At 43.7% G+C, this 19,527-nt stretch overlaps 1 protein-coding gene across 1 annotated transcript in view; it reads left to right on the forward strand.

Moving 5' to 3' along the window:
• The window catches only part of exoc4 (exocyst complex component 4), a gene marked incomplete at its 5' end in the record, with an annotated part of 115,238 nt that overhangs the window by 74,230 nt on the left and 21,481 nt on the right, over window positions 1-19,527 (forward strand). The window contains 3 exons of the mRNA XM_080518601.1: window positions 10,202-10,338; window positions 11,797-11,952; window positions 13,765-13,943. Coding sequence (XP_080374727.1) covers window positions 10,202-10,338; window positions 11,797-11,952; window positions 13,765-13,943 — 472 coding nt within the window. The remainder of the gene's footprint in view (window positions 1-10,201; window positions 10,339-11,796; window positions 11,953-13,764; window positions 13,944-19,527) is intronic.

Raw genomic sequence — 19,527 nt, forward strand, 5'->3', positions numbered from 1 at the left:
CAAAGTGGTAAAAGAGAGGAAAGGCACTGAACCAGCGACATAGTAATGGCTTTCCAAAGCTCATCCGTTCACCATGGTCCAATGGAAACCCCGCCTCACATTTTAAGGGACTTTAAAGATGTGGCGCTAACATATCAGCGCCGGGCACCGCAGCACACCTAAAGAGGTCTCAGGGAGTCCATGCCTCATCGAGTCAGAGCTGCTTGGCAGCTCAAAGAAGGATGTGCCCGGCTGTCATCTTATTACTGATGCATATGCTGAATGCTTTGTAGCATTATTAAATCACACCGGGAACTCTTCTTGACTTGAGATGTTTCCAGCTGTATATATTCATGTTTTTGTGGTTTGTGGTACTATTTATCAGTTAGTCAGTGTTGCTTGTTATTTTTCCCCCAAAATGGCATAAATGTAACTTCATGTTTTGTCAAATCGGCATCGACAACGAAATTGTAAGCAAACATTTAAAACTAGTATGTGTGAGGCTTTCCATCTCCCCGTCCTGCCAAACCTTATTTGTAAGTGGCCTATTTTCCAGCATAATATCTCAATTAAAATCTAAAATTCTGGCGCGCAATACGGGTGAGGGTTATCCCCTCTCAGTTTTTTCGAGCCCTTTTCCAGCACCCAGAATATTTATTGTTGCATTTCCATAGCATTAACATTTGGACTGTGTTATTAAACACATTCGTGTTCTATGAAATGTTTAACCCTTTTGTCACCGATATCTCTGCAGCAGAACTGGACAGAGTGACTTTGTGGAAACGCTGCACAAAGAGTCAAGGTGAATATTGCACCTTATGTTTGCCTAAGCAGTCCATAATAAGCAATACTCATGCAGTCTGGGCCGAGGCCAATAAGTAATAATGATAGGGGCAGTGATTTCCCTATCACTCTGCACTAGTGGTGTCATATATGTATCATGTACATATATGACATAATAATGAGATGGTTCTGGGCCTGACGCAGGCTGTATATTGTCCACTAGAAGCAGGAGATAAGGCCGAACTGCTGGCTGGGACAGTGTCAAGTTGAGTCGAAAAGGTTAATGTTCATCCATGCGTCTGTGTGATAGCGCAGCCTCAGCTGATAAGTGTCCAGGAAAAAAAAGAAGTTAATCCTTTTTCTCTGTTTCTTTTGCTTGATTATTTTCTCTTCTTGTTGGCATTTAACTTTTATATATCCCCATGCAAGTTTTTGTTTATTTTCCCCCCTCTATCTCTTCCCATTTGTTTATTTCTTCAGTAAACAGCCAGGAGTAGTCTAAAACACACAAACATACTTGCCGTTGGGCCTCGCCGTGCGATGCTATCTGTCCAGCTTTGGTGCTGCCACTGATTGATTCATTTAATTAGACTGAGATCGAGGGGAAGGAGAGGAGAGGGACCGAGCGATGGGGAATAGAGTGGAGGAATAAAGCAGCACAGGGAGGGTATGGTCACTCTGCTGGATAGCTCTGGAGATTGGCTCCATTAATCTTGGTAGAACCCCCTGCAGTGTCCCCCCTTTTTGCACATTCACTTTGTGACACACTAACATACGACGCCCAGCCGGGGACGAGCCCGCCGAAGGCAGCGAGCGGAGTGAGCAGCGTTTCTCTGGCCATGAAGACAGCAGTGGTGCGGCCACCTGCGTGCACGCTCGCACGCCGTGCCCACGTTTCCCAGAAAGTCCGCGTGAATTGTTAGTATTCCACTTGTTTACTCCACCTCTGAGCCCTAATTACAATCCATGTTGGCTCGCTCTTCTGAGTGAAGTATCATTCACCCTTGTCCCCAGTGACTCCGCACAATAGCTGCTAACTACTCCTTTTGTTTTCAGCGATTTACTGTCTTAATTGTCCGTGCATTTGCTATTCATTCGTGCATGTATTCGCTTGTTGTTGTTTTTTTTGTTTTGTTTTTTTTTATACTTGTTTGCAAACAGAACTTATTATGGAGCCGGACGAAGACTGATTTCATTCACTCATCGTCAGCTGCCAGGGCACTCACTGTATTGCAGATATGTTGGGCTGCCAGTGGCCTGCTAATGATGTTGACCTTTTAAATTTCATATTCACATGTATCTTTGTGGGAGGACTGTGGGAACAGGCGTGCACACACACACCCACGTGTTAATTGTGCACACACGTACACACATACACACAGTAACTATAATGACACTGACCTTTTTATTTGTGATGATGCGTGTAGGCAATGTTTATTTGGAGGTGGGGGGATGGGGTCGCTCCTTGCTGATTGGCTCCCTGCTGCCAACCAAATACACACCCACACACACACACACACACACACTCTCACACGCGTTTGCTGGTGGCGACGGCACTGTGTTTATTAAGAAAACTCTCAGCTCCTATCGACGGGCACAGCAATCACAACACAATACACCTGTTAGCAGTCTCAGCCGTACCCTGTGATTGGAACACAAGTGGGAGTGCAAATGGGAATTGCTCACATTAGACAAACACATACAGGCGTGCTGCCCTGCCCCCCCCCCCCCCCCCACGGTCGAAAAGATGAGCCCCACTAAAACCATCACAATAAAACTCACGACCATCAACTGAGGAAGATATTAATTGGGATGAAGCAATTTGGTAATTTTACAGCTGTTGTGAATTACCCCCCAAAAAAAGGGACTTCAGTATAAAATACCATTGTTACTTGGAGGGAATATTGGCTTGCACCTTAAACGACTCCCTTCGATCTCTTTTCTCGCGCCATACCATTAAGGTTCCTACAGACCGGGTCATTTCAGAAGTTATCTGTGTGATGTGGGTTATATGAACTTGGGTTCAACTGCAAATTTAACTTCTTCAACGTTGCTCTCAACTCGACGCTATTTCAGTACATAAAAATAACAGCGCTAGCCACAAGCACCTTCACCAAATAAATGGGTCCAAAGTCTCGCATCTTGCCTCCCTGGGAATCTTTTAGCCGTTGTTTTGGTGCTGTGCTGCTATCGCTATGTTTACATGACAACGCCTCTAAGTGAAAACAAAACTTTCCTTGCGATCCTGGTGTCTGTTCACTCTCAACTGATTATTTAAATCTACTTGTTTGTTCTTGGCCTCATTAGAACTAAAATAGGATTGTAGCACCTTCCATTAATGTTTAATTGTTTTTGCACAAAAAGTCGATTTTTAGTCTTCTGAAATGGCACAAATCCTGAGAAATTTACTTTTTCCAAACTTGCTCACATCAAAGTCCCTTTTTCTCCCCATCCCGGTTTTGCCTCCATCCCTACCGCTTAAGGTGTTGCAATCCCCACCACCCACCTCCGCGTGGTTATCTCCCACCGAACACATGTCCTCCCGGGGCTCACACCCAACTGCCCTGGGCCTCCAACCTGCCTCCTCCATGGACATGTTCTCCTTTTCTCAAATGTGACACAGCCGCGCTTTGTTTGTTGTTTTTATATATTCAAATCGACACAATAGTTATATATTCTCCACTATAAACGTGTTTGCGCTTTTGTCTCCGTTGTTTAGCCGCAGAGGCAGCATTTAAATGAGCGCGGAAAGCAGCTCGAGCAGCTACAGCCCGAGGTTGTACAGGTTCACACCGTGCAGTGCCGCCTCAGACGGAGTCTTTGCGTGTAACGAGACATAATCTTTGCCTTTGGAATGAGTAAGTTCGAGGGAGAGAGAGAGAGAGAGAGAGAGAGAGGGGAAGTTGAAATGTCAGCTCTACCACAAACATGCCCTTTGGTTTGAAGCAGGGAAGTTTTTGGCTGTGGGCGCCTGATAAAAGTTACTGCTTGAAAAAAAAATTTTTTTTTTTTTTTTTTTTGTAGCAAGTCGGTGCAATGAATTCATAAATGACAATCTTTGTGAGTGTGTGTGGCGCTGGGAGCACTCACGAAGCGTTCTGCGAGTGTGCGTGTGTGTGCGCATTCGAGTTATTACAGTCCGTATGGGCTTAATGGGGCAGAGACAGGAACACGCAGCTCCCCCACAGACTGCATTAAACCACATTAGGTTCCGTATTTCACTCTTACATCCAAACTTTATTCACTCACACAAACGGGTGACAACCCAATCTCACTCTTGAGATAAATAATTCATGATAATTGGTGTGAGGTGGCAAACAGTGACTTCAATTTGTACACGCATTCCACTCGATTGTAATGCCACCAACCAGGTGTAGGAATAAAAAAAATAAATAACCAAAGGGATCATGGGATGATTATTGAGATGGCGTTTGTTGGTCACTTTGGGGATTTGAATGGCACATCTGAACTCCAGGGTGATTCCTGGGATGAGCATCGTGCTCCATATCTCGACATGCGTTGGTGTTTGCGTGTGGGCGTGGGCCGGGTGTGTGTAATATAGAAGCCCATCTGTAGCCGTTCAAGTGTGATATTGCTCCTCATCTCTCAATTAGAACTCTTGCGCAGCTTAACGCAGTGTTTGTGTCAGACGTGATCCTGGCTGCGGTGAAAAGAGAGATCTGTTTTTGGTGATGACTTAATTTTGCCCAACCCAAGTTTAATTTATATGTTTTATAGTCGCCTCATGCTTGTGATTCCAATGTCTTTTACTTTTTTTTTTTTTTTTTGTCTGGTATTGTCAACCCTCAAATGGATCGTTTAACAAAACGAGAAGCCACATTGCAATATTGTTTAGTTTGCATACCTTTGTGTAGCTGGATTTGATCCCAAAATGGATGATGATGGGCTTTGTTTTGCCAGTGGCTGCAGGGCTTTGCAGCGCAAACATTTAGCTCGATATGCCAGTGAAATTTAATACCTTACCACTGTAATAAATTATTGACTCTGAGCTCTTAACACCGGGGAAAACGGGTTTCAACACAACACTGCTGTCTGTACTCAGTAAAAGATTATTTATGGCATAATATGAGTATCGCTTTGCAACACCTCTGTATAATCACAATAAACTGCTTCTTCAGATTGAAACACTCAACAGTTTGAATATCAGGTTTAATCAGAATCTCCCGAGTCAGTCTTTCAGGCTACATATTGATCTTGAATGTTGAAGGATTTTCAGTGTTAATAACAACAGACACGGTATTTTTTCAATAATTGTGCTTACATGGACCAAAATATTCAGCATAAACCATATAAACACTTCAATCGGATCATATTTGCGCCATCTGATTGAAATCACAATCTGATTGTAGGGATTGGTTTAGTCCAGTTTTTGATTCAATCATAGTCCTTGTCGATGGCACTACCCCTGATTTTGATAATATAAACAATTTAGTTTCTACGGTTTATGTTTGATGAAAGACTACGTTTTGCTTATTGTTATTGTTTGTCCTTGTTAACTTTCATCAGTGGATATGGTTCTTATGTTTTAATGGTCCTTTGTAGTGCATTTGTATTGAAATATTACAGTCCAGTCCAGAGTGTTATGTTAGAAGGTTTCAAAGTTGATTTAAGACACCCGTATGTTCCTTTTACACATTGAAAAGCATTACATTTTCCAAAACTCACACGTTCAGTACGTCACCTGTATGTACGATCTGTTTAGGATCCGCTGTCCAACTGTATTATCTATCAAAAGTGTCCTAAATATGACTTATTACAAGTCGTGATCATATGTTTGAGAACTCTCACTTGATTGATTTGAACAGTGTTTTGCTCAAGCATGGATTATTATAGTTGATTATAGTTTTAATTTAAATGCATCAATCACATGAACCCACTGCAAAGAATTGATGCCTTTCCAGAGTGAGAGGCGGAAACAAGCAGCAGCTCTGATCTCAGAAATGAGCATAGCAGTTGATATGATTGTCGTCAATGTACTGTTTATTAGTTATATATAAATAAATAAATTAATGATATTAAAAAAAAACTCAAATTCAGGGGCGTACCACATAAGGTCACTTGCCCATTAAGAGTTAAGAAAGACAAGTGCCTCTAAATTGTGTATAGGCATATAGACGTGTGGGTTACACAGATCATAATATATCCTGCGATCCATTAGTGAGACGATTACTTGTACATAATTTGACTTGACTGATTTTAATTGGTAACTTCTAAGTGAGTTGTGTTTATGTGGGTATGTGTGTGACAAAGAGGGCTTGCATTACATTAAAAGTAGAAATTCAAAAAGTCAAAGGCCCATTTTGTAATTCCTGGAAGTCGATAAATAGAGCCTTTCCAGACATATAAGGACTGGATTTGAGAATTGAGGCTGTCTGGAAGAGCTTTTATAGTTTGGCATTCACACACAGGAAGATAAAAGCACACCGCTGAGTTTGTCAAGAGTTTGAGCAAACTCGCACACAGATCCACTTTTCATGCATTCGCAAATACAAAGAAACATGTGCTGCGCTTGAATGGACGTGGGCATGAGGGCCATCCGGTGTGTGTCAGGGGAGCCTTCGGAGAACGGCTCGGCTCTGACGTTGATGAATGATCTGTCAAGACAATGTCCCACTCGTGCCCGGCTCCTCCTCACCCGGGAGAGCGACAGTCTGTGTGTGTGTGTGGGAAAGGGGCCAGACAGAGGTTATCACCGCATGTGTTCGCCATGGTACGTGGGCGCGCGCAGCTGATTGCACACACTGCTGAGTGTGTATTATTTGGGCAACCCCCGAGCTCGCACATGTGAACGGCGTGAAGCATTACACGAGTGAGCGGTTTGGGGGTCAGTGTGTGTGTGTGTGTGTGTGTGTGTGTGTGTGTGTGTGTGTGTGTGTGTGTGTGTGTGTGTGTGTGTGTGTGTGTGTGTGTGTGTGTGTGTGTGTGTGTGTGTGTGTGTGTGTGTGTGTGTGTGTGTGTGTGTGTGTGTGTGTGTGTGTGCGTGCGTGCGTGCGTGCGTGCGTGCGTGCGTGCGTGCGTGTGTGAAGTGACAAGAGAGCATGGGGTTAAACACTCTGACCCCTGCACAACCTTGAGGGGGAAACCCCACTATTTTAATTGGGGAAATCCATGATCTGTTTCCGAGTTGAACCTGAGGCCATCGCAGAAATTCCACGAAAATAGATTACAGAGATCTCGTGAAGTTGTTATTCACACAGCTTGTAATTGGTTAGTGCAGTTGACTAAATAAAACACATTTCTGTGTACCGTCAGCCACAGCGAGGAGTCAAGCTGTTCTCTCATTGTAGTGGCGGCATTTCCCATGTCGCGCATTTCACTCACTCCAGCAAAGGAAATAACTACTTTCAACACCAAGCCGGTGTGATTTCTGGAGTGATGACCATGCATTAAGAGATTTCTTTCCGCCGAGGCGCCGGTCTGAGTGCCGGCTCTGCCTCGCCGCTGGCATTAAACTGTGATGGCCGTGGCCTTCATTTTACAACAGCAGTTTACTCCGGCGAATTCCGAGATCCATTTGCGAGATCCGCAAGTCTAATTTTCCATGATGAGTATGTGTTGATGTTGTAATAATGTACAAGAGTGAAAGCAAAGTGCAACCAAGCGCAGTTCTGCCGTAATAAAATCCCAGGAAATGGAATAATGTTAGAATTATGGGTGTTTTCTACATTATTTTGCAGCCTTTTGACCTTTAAAGCTTGAAACATCTGAAAGAGAGAGTGATAGAGTAAAACAGACGTACACAGAGGAGCCTCCACAACACATCATTGCCTATGTAACAGTCAAGTTAGACAGAGGAGACGTTGCAGAACTTGCTTTACCGACTGCTCTCACTCTGTGTCGAAGCCCTCCCTTTCTCAATCTGTCCCTTGATTACTTTTTAATGATTGCTGCTGCCTAAGACAAATGGCTGTGTTAAATGAGCAGAATTAGACAAGGGAGCTGAGTGCAAGAGCATTTGTTAGAGCAGGAGTAATGGATCGGTATCCATTGTTTACTCTTTTCCATTCACTGGCTTTGGCCCGCTGTCGAGCTCTGTGTCCTCAGTGCAGGGACAAAAAGAGTGGAGTACATTGTTGTGACCGTGTCGTGGACGTCAAGGTTTTTCACCACATTTTCTGTCCATGCATCTCCTCTACCTCTTTAATCAGACTCCGGGTAGCAGGGAAACCGAAGAGACAGATGGTCACACAAATTCACACCTACGATTGCAATTTAGTATCGCCAATGAACTCATGATCCCAACACATGATTCTGTCTGGATTGTAAGATTGGGCCAGAGCACCTGGGGGAAAAAAAGAAAACAACCACCACCATTGTAAACTCCAGGATTTAGGAAGTAATTTATATCCTTTAAATTAGCTGTTTTCGTGAGATAAGTCAGTCACTTTGAGTTCTGTGTTTGTATATTATGTATAACTGCTTTCAAAATACTGTTATAGTGGATAATGTAATTCTTCATAAGTCACGTAGAGCACCCTGATGCACCCCATTTCTACTTGTTTATTGTCAGGCACTGTGCGGTGGTCCCTCTGAACTGATCGGCCTCAGCAGTGCTGACCTTAATACCAGACCTCCCTGGAGGAGGCAAGAGAAAAAAAAATAATAACTCACCAAATTGGCATCTAATTATCGCTGCATTATCACCATAGTCACTGTGACGGATATGAATCGTTTTCACAGATCCTCCTGTCTTCTAAGCAAACAGTTGCTGTATGATTAGCCGTCACAGAGGTGTAGCTGCATGCTGACTAAACTTCACCAACACTTATCACTCCTGCAGGGTCTGCATGATTCCTCCTGTCCTGGCAGGCTGACAGGGAGCCAGGCGTGGACAGTAAAAGCGGCTCCCCTTGGCAGAAACGAGGCCTTGGTTGGTGCTCCGTGGCTATGGGCAGTGCTATGGATTATTACTTTCCTCAGTGAAGCGTCTGTTGTTTTTGTGTGCGCGTCTCAGAATAAGTGAAGATGAAACTAAAACGCAGAAATACCTACCGCAATTGCACGACTTTTATACTGAAATTCAATACCATAGCAGGATTTGGAGAAATACACTTTCAATAAAATATTGTTGGACCTCTGACAACTGTGTGAAATTGTTTGAAGAACTGTATAATATGGGATCTTTAATATTATTATCATTCATCCACAATCTCTCCATATATTCTCATGATCATTTGCGGTCACTACTGCCCCCTACAGTCCCTACAGCCTGTTAGTGGCCCCTATTGAGGTTCATTCTAAAATGTATTATTCATGCAAGAAGATTGAGATCATCCTAGCAGTGCACAGTTCTCTCCATGTTACCTGAGCTTCTCTGAGAGTCAGGAACTTCATTGATATCACAGCTCACCACATATCTAAGTTTATAACTGTTTGTTGGATTAAATGGAAACCGACTATGGAGATGATTATCTTCTTGCGTGCACCGTTGTATTTTCTACTTGAGTTTAGTCGACGGCATTAAAAAGCAACGTAATACTCCTGCAGCTGTTTGCACCTCCAGTGCTAAAGTCCATTTCCATTTTATTAATCTTTGACAAAGCTATTAATTTTTCCATTTCACACCCAGACACTATAACTCCATATTAAGTTTACAAAGGCGGTGCAGTGAGCTGAATAGAAATCATTTTCAAGATTGCCTCACCGTGTATCTCTGTATGGGATTACTCTGCACTGGTAGTTACTGGTAGATCAAGGTTGTCGCCAGTCTCATAGTAAGTCATCACTATTATTAGAGATGGGGGGGGGGGTTCAGATTGGTTAAGTGCTGGGAACAGGCAAACTGGAACACACCGAGTTGTAATCTTATTTAACAGCTCTGGAATTGCTCAAAGGTGTGTGTTTTGAAAAGTTTGCGGTGTGCCTGCCTGTGCGAGTGCGTCTGGGGATATGAAGCTGCTCTGCTGTTCCCGGGCCAGCTATTAGTCACGCAGGAGTGGCTAATCTGTAATGGCTGCTGTCACAGCCCTGCCGTGGCTCCTGGTGATGGGTGCACCGTGACAAATGCACACACACTCGCTTTAAGCCGGGAACACACACACACACACACACACACACACACACACACACAACACACAACACAGGAGTTCAAAACTCACACACACACGAATATGTGCACTCACAGTGATTCACTCTCACACAAAGAATCATCCATTCCGCTAATAGTGTTAAGACTTCTGACAAGTACTTGGGCCAGTCATCAGTCCAGCCGCAGGTGACAGACAGACAAGTGAAGTTAGAGACATCATCGACGGAACGACAGCCTTGATGCGACCCGACACTTGCATAAAATCCAGTCCACGTTCAGTTTCTCTGTCCATGACTTTACCTCCCTTTACCTTTCTTTAAAAGCTCATGTTGCTAAAATCCCCGAATCCAGCCCTCACTGATTTTTTTTTTCCTCCCTTTCTTTCTCTAGAGCACAGTGGTGGTGGAGAAGTCCATCCAGGATCTAATGAGCCTGATGCAGGACCTGAGCGCCTACTCCAACCAGTTCCTGGAGATGGTGTGCGACAAGCTTAAAGAGTACAAGGAAATCTGTAACACAGCCTACAGGTAAGAGATCAGGGGACGGTGGTGCACTTGCCAGTCATCCTTCTGTTATACGTGGTTGATTCCAAGTTGAGGTCGGGGGCGAGGTGGAGCCGATCCCCACTGACCGGAGGTGAACGATGGCGTACAGCCGAGTCAGGTTGACACTTCATCACGGGGTAAACCCAGCGACAGACCATCACTCACACGTGTAGGATCAATTTACGATTCCAAATTTCACCCAAGTTTTAGTGGATTGCTGGGGAAAATAAATCCAACTGAGTGCTTTACCCACTCCTGCATTATTAGCTAAAACGGAATGAATAATACAATTGTGATCATAAACCAGGATCATTTTTTTTATTTTGCGTGTGTGTGTGTGTGCTATGAAATGTTGTTTCTCTGAACACCCCTGGGACTCTGTAACACCTGGCAAGGTAAGGAGGAGGCAGGGATGAAAGAGGAAGTGATGAACGGGGCAGGGGATGCAAGAGAGGACTGATGGACTGCTGGGAGTCCATCTGGACTCTGTCACAGGTCAGCCTTAGTCGCACCAGGGCCCCACGAGTGATAAAGTGTGTGTGTGTGTGTGGGTTCGTGCACGGTGCGTATTTGCTGTGTGCATTTACACATGAGCAAGCCTCAGTCTCCCTCAGCCCCCGGCCTGCCTCTTTTACTTACAAGTTTTCCATGTGAAGTCCTGGATCTTCCGTGTCCTCTGGACGAGGTATTAGTGAAATATGAATTGCTAAAAGAAGCTGTTTCTCTGACCGAGGAACCTGCAAACAAAGCAGATGCCTCACGATACTTGGCCTCACTGGCCTCCCTCCAGATTAAAGCCGCTGTTGTTGTTTTGTTTGCTTTGTCGGTTCAGATACTTGTGAACGACGTTTACAAACAAGTACTGACACAATGCTGCTATTCATCTGTACTTATACATTCACATTACACAATGCTCTTTCTGCTGCGAGGCTCTTGAAGCAGCAGCAGCTTCTCAGAGACAGAGATTCTGATAAGAACAGATGCTATCTTGTCCTAATTTGTCCCTATTTAAAGCATTTGCCTCCAGGGACGGCGTGAGACAAATGCACATATAGTGAAACCAGTAAATAATGATGACTGCTTAAGTATTCTCGCAGTCTTAAGATTTCATTTCTTGGAAAATTGTGAATTGTGCACAGCTCACTTACTTGAGTAATTGAATAATTAAGCAGCTCATTATATCGCATAAACTGATTGTAATACTGAAAGTATAGAAATTAAACACCACGTGTTGGTAAATGTCAGGTCAGCTGATTTAGTCTAATGCTCTTTTCATTCCTTTGTATGTTGTTTGTTATTTACCCATTTGCCTTTTATGATGCAATCGGTGGGAAGACAATAAAGCGTTAAATCAAGAGTTTGAAATAAAGTGTCTTTCTTGCATGCATGGCAAATCCTGTGTGTGTGTGTGTGCGTGCGTGCGTGTGTGTGTTTGTCCAGGGGTATAGTCCAGTGCGAGGAGAAGCTGACCATCAGTGCTTCCTGGTCTAAAGATGAGGACATCAGCCGACTCCTCCAGTCTCTCCCGAACTGGGCCAACATGGCCCAGCCCAGACAGACCCGGCAGAAGAGGGAGGATGAAGAGGACTTCACCAGGTACACACCGAACACTGGACAGCTGTGTGCTTGCACACTCATTCATGTGCTGTGTAATTTACACATTTTTTCCGTGTTTAAAAAAAAAACAACCTCAAACAAGTTTGGAAGCACACAGCAGGGCTCACTACACAGGAATAATCAGAGGTAGAGATACAGAGCCACACTTGAGCAATCACCCACGTAATCCCTCCTGCCTGTTGTTGTTTGCCCCCCCCCCCTCTCACACACACACACACACACACACACACACACACACACACACACACACACACACACACACACACACACACACACACACACACACACACACACACACACACACACACACACACACACACACACACACACACACACACATTATTGGACCTTCTCTTGTTAAGATGCACCATAAATAAAGGAAGTCATGATTGTCCTTTTAAACGCCGTCTATCTGAGGGAAATGAGGAAATGAGGTAAGAACAAAATAGGAGAATATAAGGGGAGCAGACTGAGCGCAGGAGGAGGCGGGAGGGAGGGGAGAGGAGGGGGTCAGCCTTATCGAAATTGCCTTTGAATGTGCACCCTCTTCAGGGAACACTGGAGCTCATTGGAGCGGAATAGTAAAGTAAATAAATAAATTGGTTATGTGGCCAAAGAAAGTCAATCTGTTGTGCGCGCGCGCTCTCTTACACACACACACACACACACACACACACACACACACACACACACACACACACACACACACACACACAGCAGCAGGAGAGATAGCAAGAGGGAAGCCATGAGGCTGTTTGATTTGAGAGCCATAGATGTTTTCATCACTATGAAAAGGGGATTAGCTTCTGCACAAACTCTCAACCCGGCGCTTTAATAAAGCCTCATTAATGAGCCGCACATGCCTGCGAGTATGTGTGTTTTTAACCCATCTGCTCTTCAAAGGATCTTGATCTTGTGGGTATCCTGGGGCCTCTGGAGGCCAGTCCGCATGCCATGTGCTTTCTGCACTGTGGTGTTGATCTCTACTTATCCAACTTCACCCCCCAACTCACACCCCGTCCTTCCTGCCAAGCTCTCAAAGCCAAGTATCCTCCCCTCGGTCACAAGCACTGGTACATACAGTGCATCTTTATGTCTTTGTTTTTGCTTCTCTGTAAATCTCTGCTGTCTGCTTGTTTTCTCTTTCTAAATGTTCCCCGTCACCTGTTGTTTTTCTCTCCTACCAACTGTTGAGTAGCGACTCTCTTGGTGCGATCTGATTTTGCTCTCGAAATTATCAAACTTTTTTCAACTTTTTTTTTTTTTTTTAACCTTTTTATTTGTTTAGTTGTCAACCTAATGACTTTCTTCCTTCCCCGCCTTGCGTGTCCCCCGCAAACGTCTATATATATATTAATTCACCTCCACGTCAGCTGCTATTATAAAATTGGAGCTCTTTTCATTTGAAAACAAGAGAAACACAGATTTGCACATCTCTTCCATCCAACAAGCCATTATGTTTTAACCTGAAGTGAAAAAAAATGGCTTTGCTTATAGCTTTTATCAAAGCCACCCTATCCCTGCAGACCAGACCTTTGGTATCCAAAAGTGCCAGAAATGCTGGTAAATTGTGTGAAGAATGTAATACCGCTGCCCGTTTAGAGGCTCTTTACTCGCCACGAGCTACGTCGCTTTCCCCACCTTGTACACAACAGACATTCCCCGTCATAAAAGATGTTTGCCGCTTGAATGATGTTCAGATTATGTTTTTTTTTTTTCTTGGCCAACAGTACAGCGCGTCTTGTCATCCTAACGACGCAAACTCTCGCATCCCTTCCCCCTGTCATCCAGGGCGGCGTTCGCCAAGGAGTCGGAGGTGCTGACGGGGAACCTCGGAGACAAGTTAATCCCCCAGAATGAGATCCTGCGTGACGTCAGTGACCTGAAGGCGCTGGCCAACCTTCACGAGAGTATGGAGTGGCTCGCCGGTCGCCTCAAGGCTTTCTTCTCCAGCCTGCCTCAATCCTCCAGTAAGTCGGGTAAACTCCGATTGAGTGGCGGTGCCGTACGCCGTCGCCTTTTTACCCAATTAAGCGGATTCTCTCAGACCTGCTCTGAAGCCAGAACCAAATAGCTGGATATCTGTGAAGATGGTATTTGTTGATGAGATTAAATTGAGCGAGGCACGGTGGAATTTTCTGACACAAATCGTAGACATATGCGGCGCGTTTCCCGCCCACACCCCGGAACACCGTCGCCAACGCGCACACCTGTTGTTGTTTACCCCGCTTACGTCTAAACTGGAATATCGTGTTTGAACAGCATTGCACTAAGAGTCACACTGTATGTTTGAAAGAATTCTAAGTGACTTTTTTTTTGTGGTATTTGCAAGTAATAGATGAAATTATTATTACATTGGCATAATGTGCCTTTAATGAGAAACATTACTGGGCTATCTTGATATCCTGTGCTGACTGATGCATTATTGAACAGTGCGGCATTAAATCATGCATATGTTTTTCGGGGGGGGGGGACGTCGCTTTCAGGTCATTACGCAGCTATTGATCAGAATGCAACACAGATTAAAAGTACCATGTGCATGCTTTATGTCGGATCACAGTGCAGGGGGGGGCATGCGAGGTTTCATTATTGTTACGTGCCTTGCCTCTGCAGCAAGACTCCTTACCTGTGCCTCATTAAGTTCTTGTTTGAGTGTATTATCGCACACTCATTACCTTCCCTACTGGAGTTGTCAAAGAGCACTTTACACACTCGCTCATTATCCGTGCTTCTGCGTCTGCAAGTGTGTGCGCATAAATGCTTACCCTAATCAGACTCTTAAAAGCATCTTATACTCTCCCTGCTCTGTCATCACTTTTATAGCATTAATCGCCGATTTGAGAAATATAACTAGGGTCCACACTGATGATATATGAATTTTATCAAGTACACGGCCTAACGTTCACTGTCTTGTAATTTCCTCCTTCAAGTCTATATTTCTTTTTAACACCATTTGATGACAGTCAGTGAGTTAGTGCCTGTCGGCGCAGGGTCAGACTTGTTTTCAAAGCTCCACACGGGTCAGGCTTCGGTTAATGCACACATCAAACATCAGAATTGGGAGAAATACTCTCTCTGTGACTTTGACTGTGGCCTGGTTGGTGGTGTCAGACAGGCTGGTGGGCGTTTTTCTGAATCTGCTGATCCCCTGAGATTTATACATCTTTAGTCTGCGGTGTGAACTCCGAAAGGTGCGAAGTGAAGTTACATCTGCAAATGGAAATGCCTTGTTGATGAGGCAGGTCAGAGCACAAGGTCCAAGCTGGTTTGAAGTCTGATCACGGGAGCATTTCAAAAATCAGAAAATTCCACACCTCAAGGTGGACGTGACGTTATATTCCACTCGTGTCAGTCGAGAATAAGAAAAGGGATGCTGCAATTAGCACTTGTTCACCACAAATGAAAAGTTAGAAATATTTCACTTGATCAGATTAAGAATTTTGACAAACTATTGTTGAATTTATCACCGAGGTCCAACAGACTGTGTATGTTTTCCCAATCACCCATTCATTCAGGCGCCACAGTCTGACACATCTTCCTGCTTTGTTTTTGTTGTTACAGTTTATTAACTGTCTGTAGTGGCCCAAGACATCAAATCCAAACACGACTGAACGCCTATTGGATTTAGTAGTACGAGATATTTTCTCGCCCACATTTCAACATACGTGAGGTGAACTGGTAATAACGTTTTCATTTGTAAAATTGCGTGTGCTAAGTTCTTTTTGTCTTTTGATGGAAACCCAGTTTCTCTTTAGGTGGGGGGGGGGGGGGGGGGGGGGGCACACGGTCACTCCCAGGATCTTCTGTTCTTCAGGGTGACGGTAGTTCGTAATTAACACTTCTCTGCTGCAGAATGGAGGCAATCATCGGCCTTCCTGCAGGCGTTACACGTTGGGTCAGTAGTTTAAAACGTCTGCACAGTTCTGTATATCGTCTGATAAATCAAATGGTTTGAGAGTTTGCATGTACAGGTGCTATTCCATCTTGAAAACAAGCTTCCTCGGTCATACGATGACTCTAAAGTGTGTGTCCTCTGAACGACGATGTTGTAACCAGCTATTTTGTATTTTTTTTTCAAACTGCAGGGATTAACTATGATGTGATGCAGTCCTGCTGAAAAACTTTACCGTGTCTCATTCCCAGCACAGGAGTGAATTATGCACCTTTCTGAGAGTTCTAAGAGGGCTTCAGCTTTATCAGCCACGGTCACGACTCCCTGACTCCAGGCCGTCTGATTACTTATTAAACGTTTTTTTTTTTTTTTGTTCCATATTGCAACTTTTCCTTTCAAATGAAATAATTTAATTCAAAATATTCTTATTTGGGCCCCGACTTTGTCACCGCAGTATCTCTTTTTAAACTCGTTCCTGTCCTCTCAGTCTGACGCTAACTTTCTTCTTCTATCCAGAGATAAGAATTCAATAAAAGTGCGGGAAGGGACGTGACATAATTATCATTAATTCTGGCGGATGGCACTAATGGGAAGGATAGGGCAGTCACTTATCATGCTGGGACAGCCTCCGTATTGTTCATTATTTAGTGTTTGGCGAGCTGATGACGGACTACGTGTGCGCTGGTACGGGAGAAGTGTGTGTGTGTGTGTGTGTGTGTGTGTGTGTGTGTGTGTGTGTACATAACCATGCACTGTGTAAGATGGGACAAGGGTACGGCAGGGAAAAAAGACCCCACCTTATCTCACCCCCCCCACCCCCCGCCTCACGTCTATGCCTCTCCAAATTGGATTTTATATTACAGAAGCAGTCAGGTATGAACAACTCATTTTCCTCTCCCTGTTTTTTGCTTTTTCGTTCTTTCATTCCTCTTTCTGACTTTCTTGCTTCACTCCATCCTGGTATTTCATACTTTCTCTTTGTTCATCCTTTATTCTTGCTTTTCTCCATCTTTTTGTCTCTTCTTCTCTCAGGCTTTAAGAACATTGGTCTTTCTTTTCTTTTTTTTTCTTTTTTTTTCTTTTTTTTAGTTTAAGTGGGGAGTCTAATAGATTTTGTCAGCAGATTGACAATCTTGTGCAAGTGGATATTTTAGTTTTGATGATTTTCCTTTATGACTGAATTCCGGATGTGTCGTAACACAAATCCTCAGATCGTAAATGGAACGTAAACTAGTGAAGATCACTGGTGTATTTGATTGCTTTAACTTCTGCTGTTTAGAGTCGGTTATGGATACGTAGCACAGGGTTATGTCAGCATGACAGGCACGTTTGTCCGCAGTGGGCAGTGTATGTATGGATTTAAGATGTTTTCATGGAACATTTTGTACTTTTTAAAAAACAAAATCTAATCTTTATTTGCAGATATTCTTTTCTGCTGAGCAACGCCTGATGCATGAATAGCATGTCTTCATGTTGTGGAAGTTTTCATCAGGTGGGTGTAGCTCCGGGCCTCTCATCCAGCTTTTCCCAACGGGAATAGATTCTTTCTCATGTTAGTGGCTTACGAGTGACTGACTATGACAAGAGCAGGTCTTTCCCCCTTCACCAGTCTTTTTTTTTTTTTTTTCCATGTCTCCATTTAATAGAGGAGAGAGACTGAGAACACATTCTTATTCTGTGGGTGCCTGAGGGGCGGCTGGTGGAACTGGAAGATTACTGTGTTTTTCAGCTTGTTTTTGCTCATTTCTGTTTGTTGATTGATTGCTTCGCATTACAAGATGACGCAATCTCGGATATGAAAATTCTTCAACATGATTCTTAGTTTAGATTGAGCTTATATTATAGACATATATGTTATAGATGTTCATTTTTAGTCTCCGGACAGGCGTTCGGATCGCCATGTGCAAGATGTTTATCCTCCACTAGAGGCAACAAAATCATTAATAACGCTTCTTCTTTCCTCCTCAGTCACTTATGAATCATTCATCACTCCTTTCCTGCAGGATACTGTCCTTTGTTTATTTTTGTGCATTCTCCCTTTCCCTTCTGCCTCTCTGCTTCAGGGTGGGATAGGTTGTACTTTTTCTCGAAAAACAATGTTTAGTTTTTTTGTTTTTTTTCTAATCTATTTAGCACGTACATTCGTCAGTGCCTTTGAAAATGTCATGTCCTATTGTTGTCTTGATTCTTAATGTATTTCTTGTGCCCTTTTGGGAGACAGATCAACTGTCCATTTATGTATGCACTGGCACGCTGTGCGTCTGAATTCCATCACCGATCTTCTCTCTTAATGTCTGCCACCATCCTCCTCTGCAGATGGCAACCAACAGACGCTTCTCTTAGATGAGATTTGAAAATAATTGGATAAGCACAGCCCGTTGCGCACACGTATGCATGCGCGCACAAACGTACGCCTTCACATGACTGCATGTACGCGAGGTACACATACGTACCCTGACGTTTAATCATGCACACAAGGAATTCATAAACAAGAGATGGGAATAATTTGCTCGGAGAGGGGAAAAGAGAAGAGATAAAAAAAAAAAAAAGAAAGAGAAAGTTGTCAGTCAGGACCAATGAGTCGTCTCCTTTTGCCCGTCTGTCCCCGACTCTAATGGTGCCCCCCCATGCTGCGACGCTTCCCTCGCATCATCAAAGCAGCACAGGCCGGGAGGGGATGGGCCGATTTGTGTGTCAGTGTGTGTGTCTGTGTGCCTGTGTGTCTGTGTGTGTGTGTCTCACGGACACCCCCTAGAGAGACTTCCAGCAGTGTGTGCCACAGTACAGCCTTTTTTTTTTTTTTTTTTTTTTTGCTGTCAGAGTGACTGAGTGTAATGCACATGAGAGGAAACAAGCCTTCGAGTTACTTTCTCACACACACACACGAACACACACACACTAGGAAAGCGCTCCCACTGGCAGAGTTTTCACTCTCCTACATGTACAACCAAAATCGAAGACGAGAAAAGAGGTGAACTGAGAGCAAAGTATAAATCTATATGTGACAAGTTTGTCTTTTTGTCTTTGAGTTCAACTTTAAACTATCTCCGTGACGACATATTCCCTCCTGTGTGAACTCTCTGCTTCCCTCCATGCCTTCTGTTGCTGCTGGATGCCACTAAATGAAATGTGCCAGGATCATTTAATGTGGCTCTTAGTTTACTCGGTCGAGCAGGTAATATCCGTGAAAGTGTGACTTTTATTTTGAGTGACAGCATCGTGTTGCATTGCGGGGTTCTGTGTCTGCTAATGATGCGATCGCCTGACCAGAGACAGTAAACAACATCAGCAAAATACAATCAAATGAAGTCAATTAATGTCACAATTTTCCACTCCCGCGAGAAATCACCCTGTATTGTTTTTTATTACCACCAACCTTGTTTGTTGTTGTCCCCGTGACTCATTTAGCTTGATTAATATTGATGTGGCCAACTAATACATGTAATCAATAGCGCTGTTGTTTTTTTAACCTTTTGAAGAGGTTGTCAACAGTATATCGTATAATATTAAATCCACAGATTATGTAATATGACACCAATCCTCTGAATTTATCCAATTCTCATTATAGGGAAAAAGCAAAAGTCTGAGAATAATAAAGGATTGTATAGTAGTCCAATATGTGAATAAGCGAGTAAGAGTGGGCGGAGTCATTTTAAGATTTC

Source organism: Blennius ocellaris (assembly GCF_963422515.1).
Source record: "Blennius ocellaris genome assembly, chromosome: 22".
NCBI lineage: Eukaryota > Metazoa > Chordata > Actinopteri > Blenniiformes > Blenniidae > Blennius > Blennius ocellaris.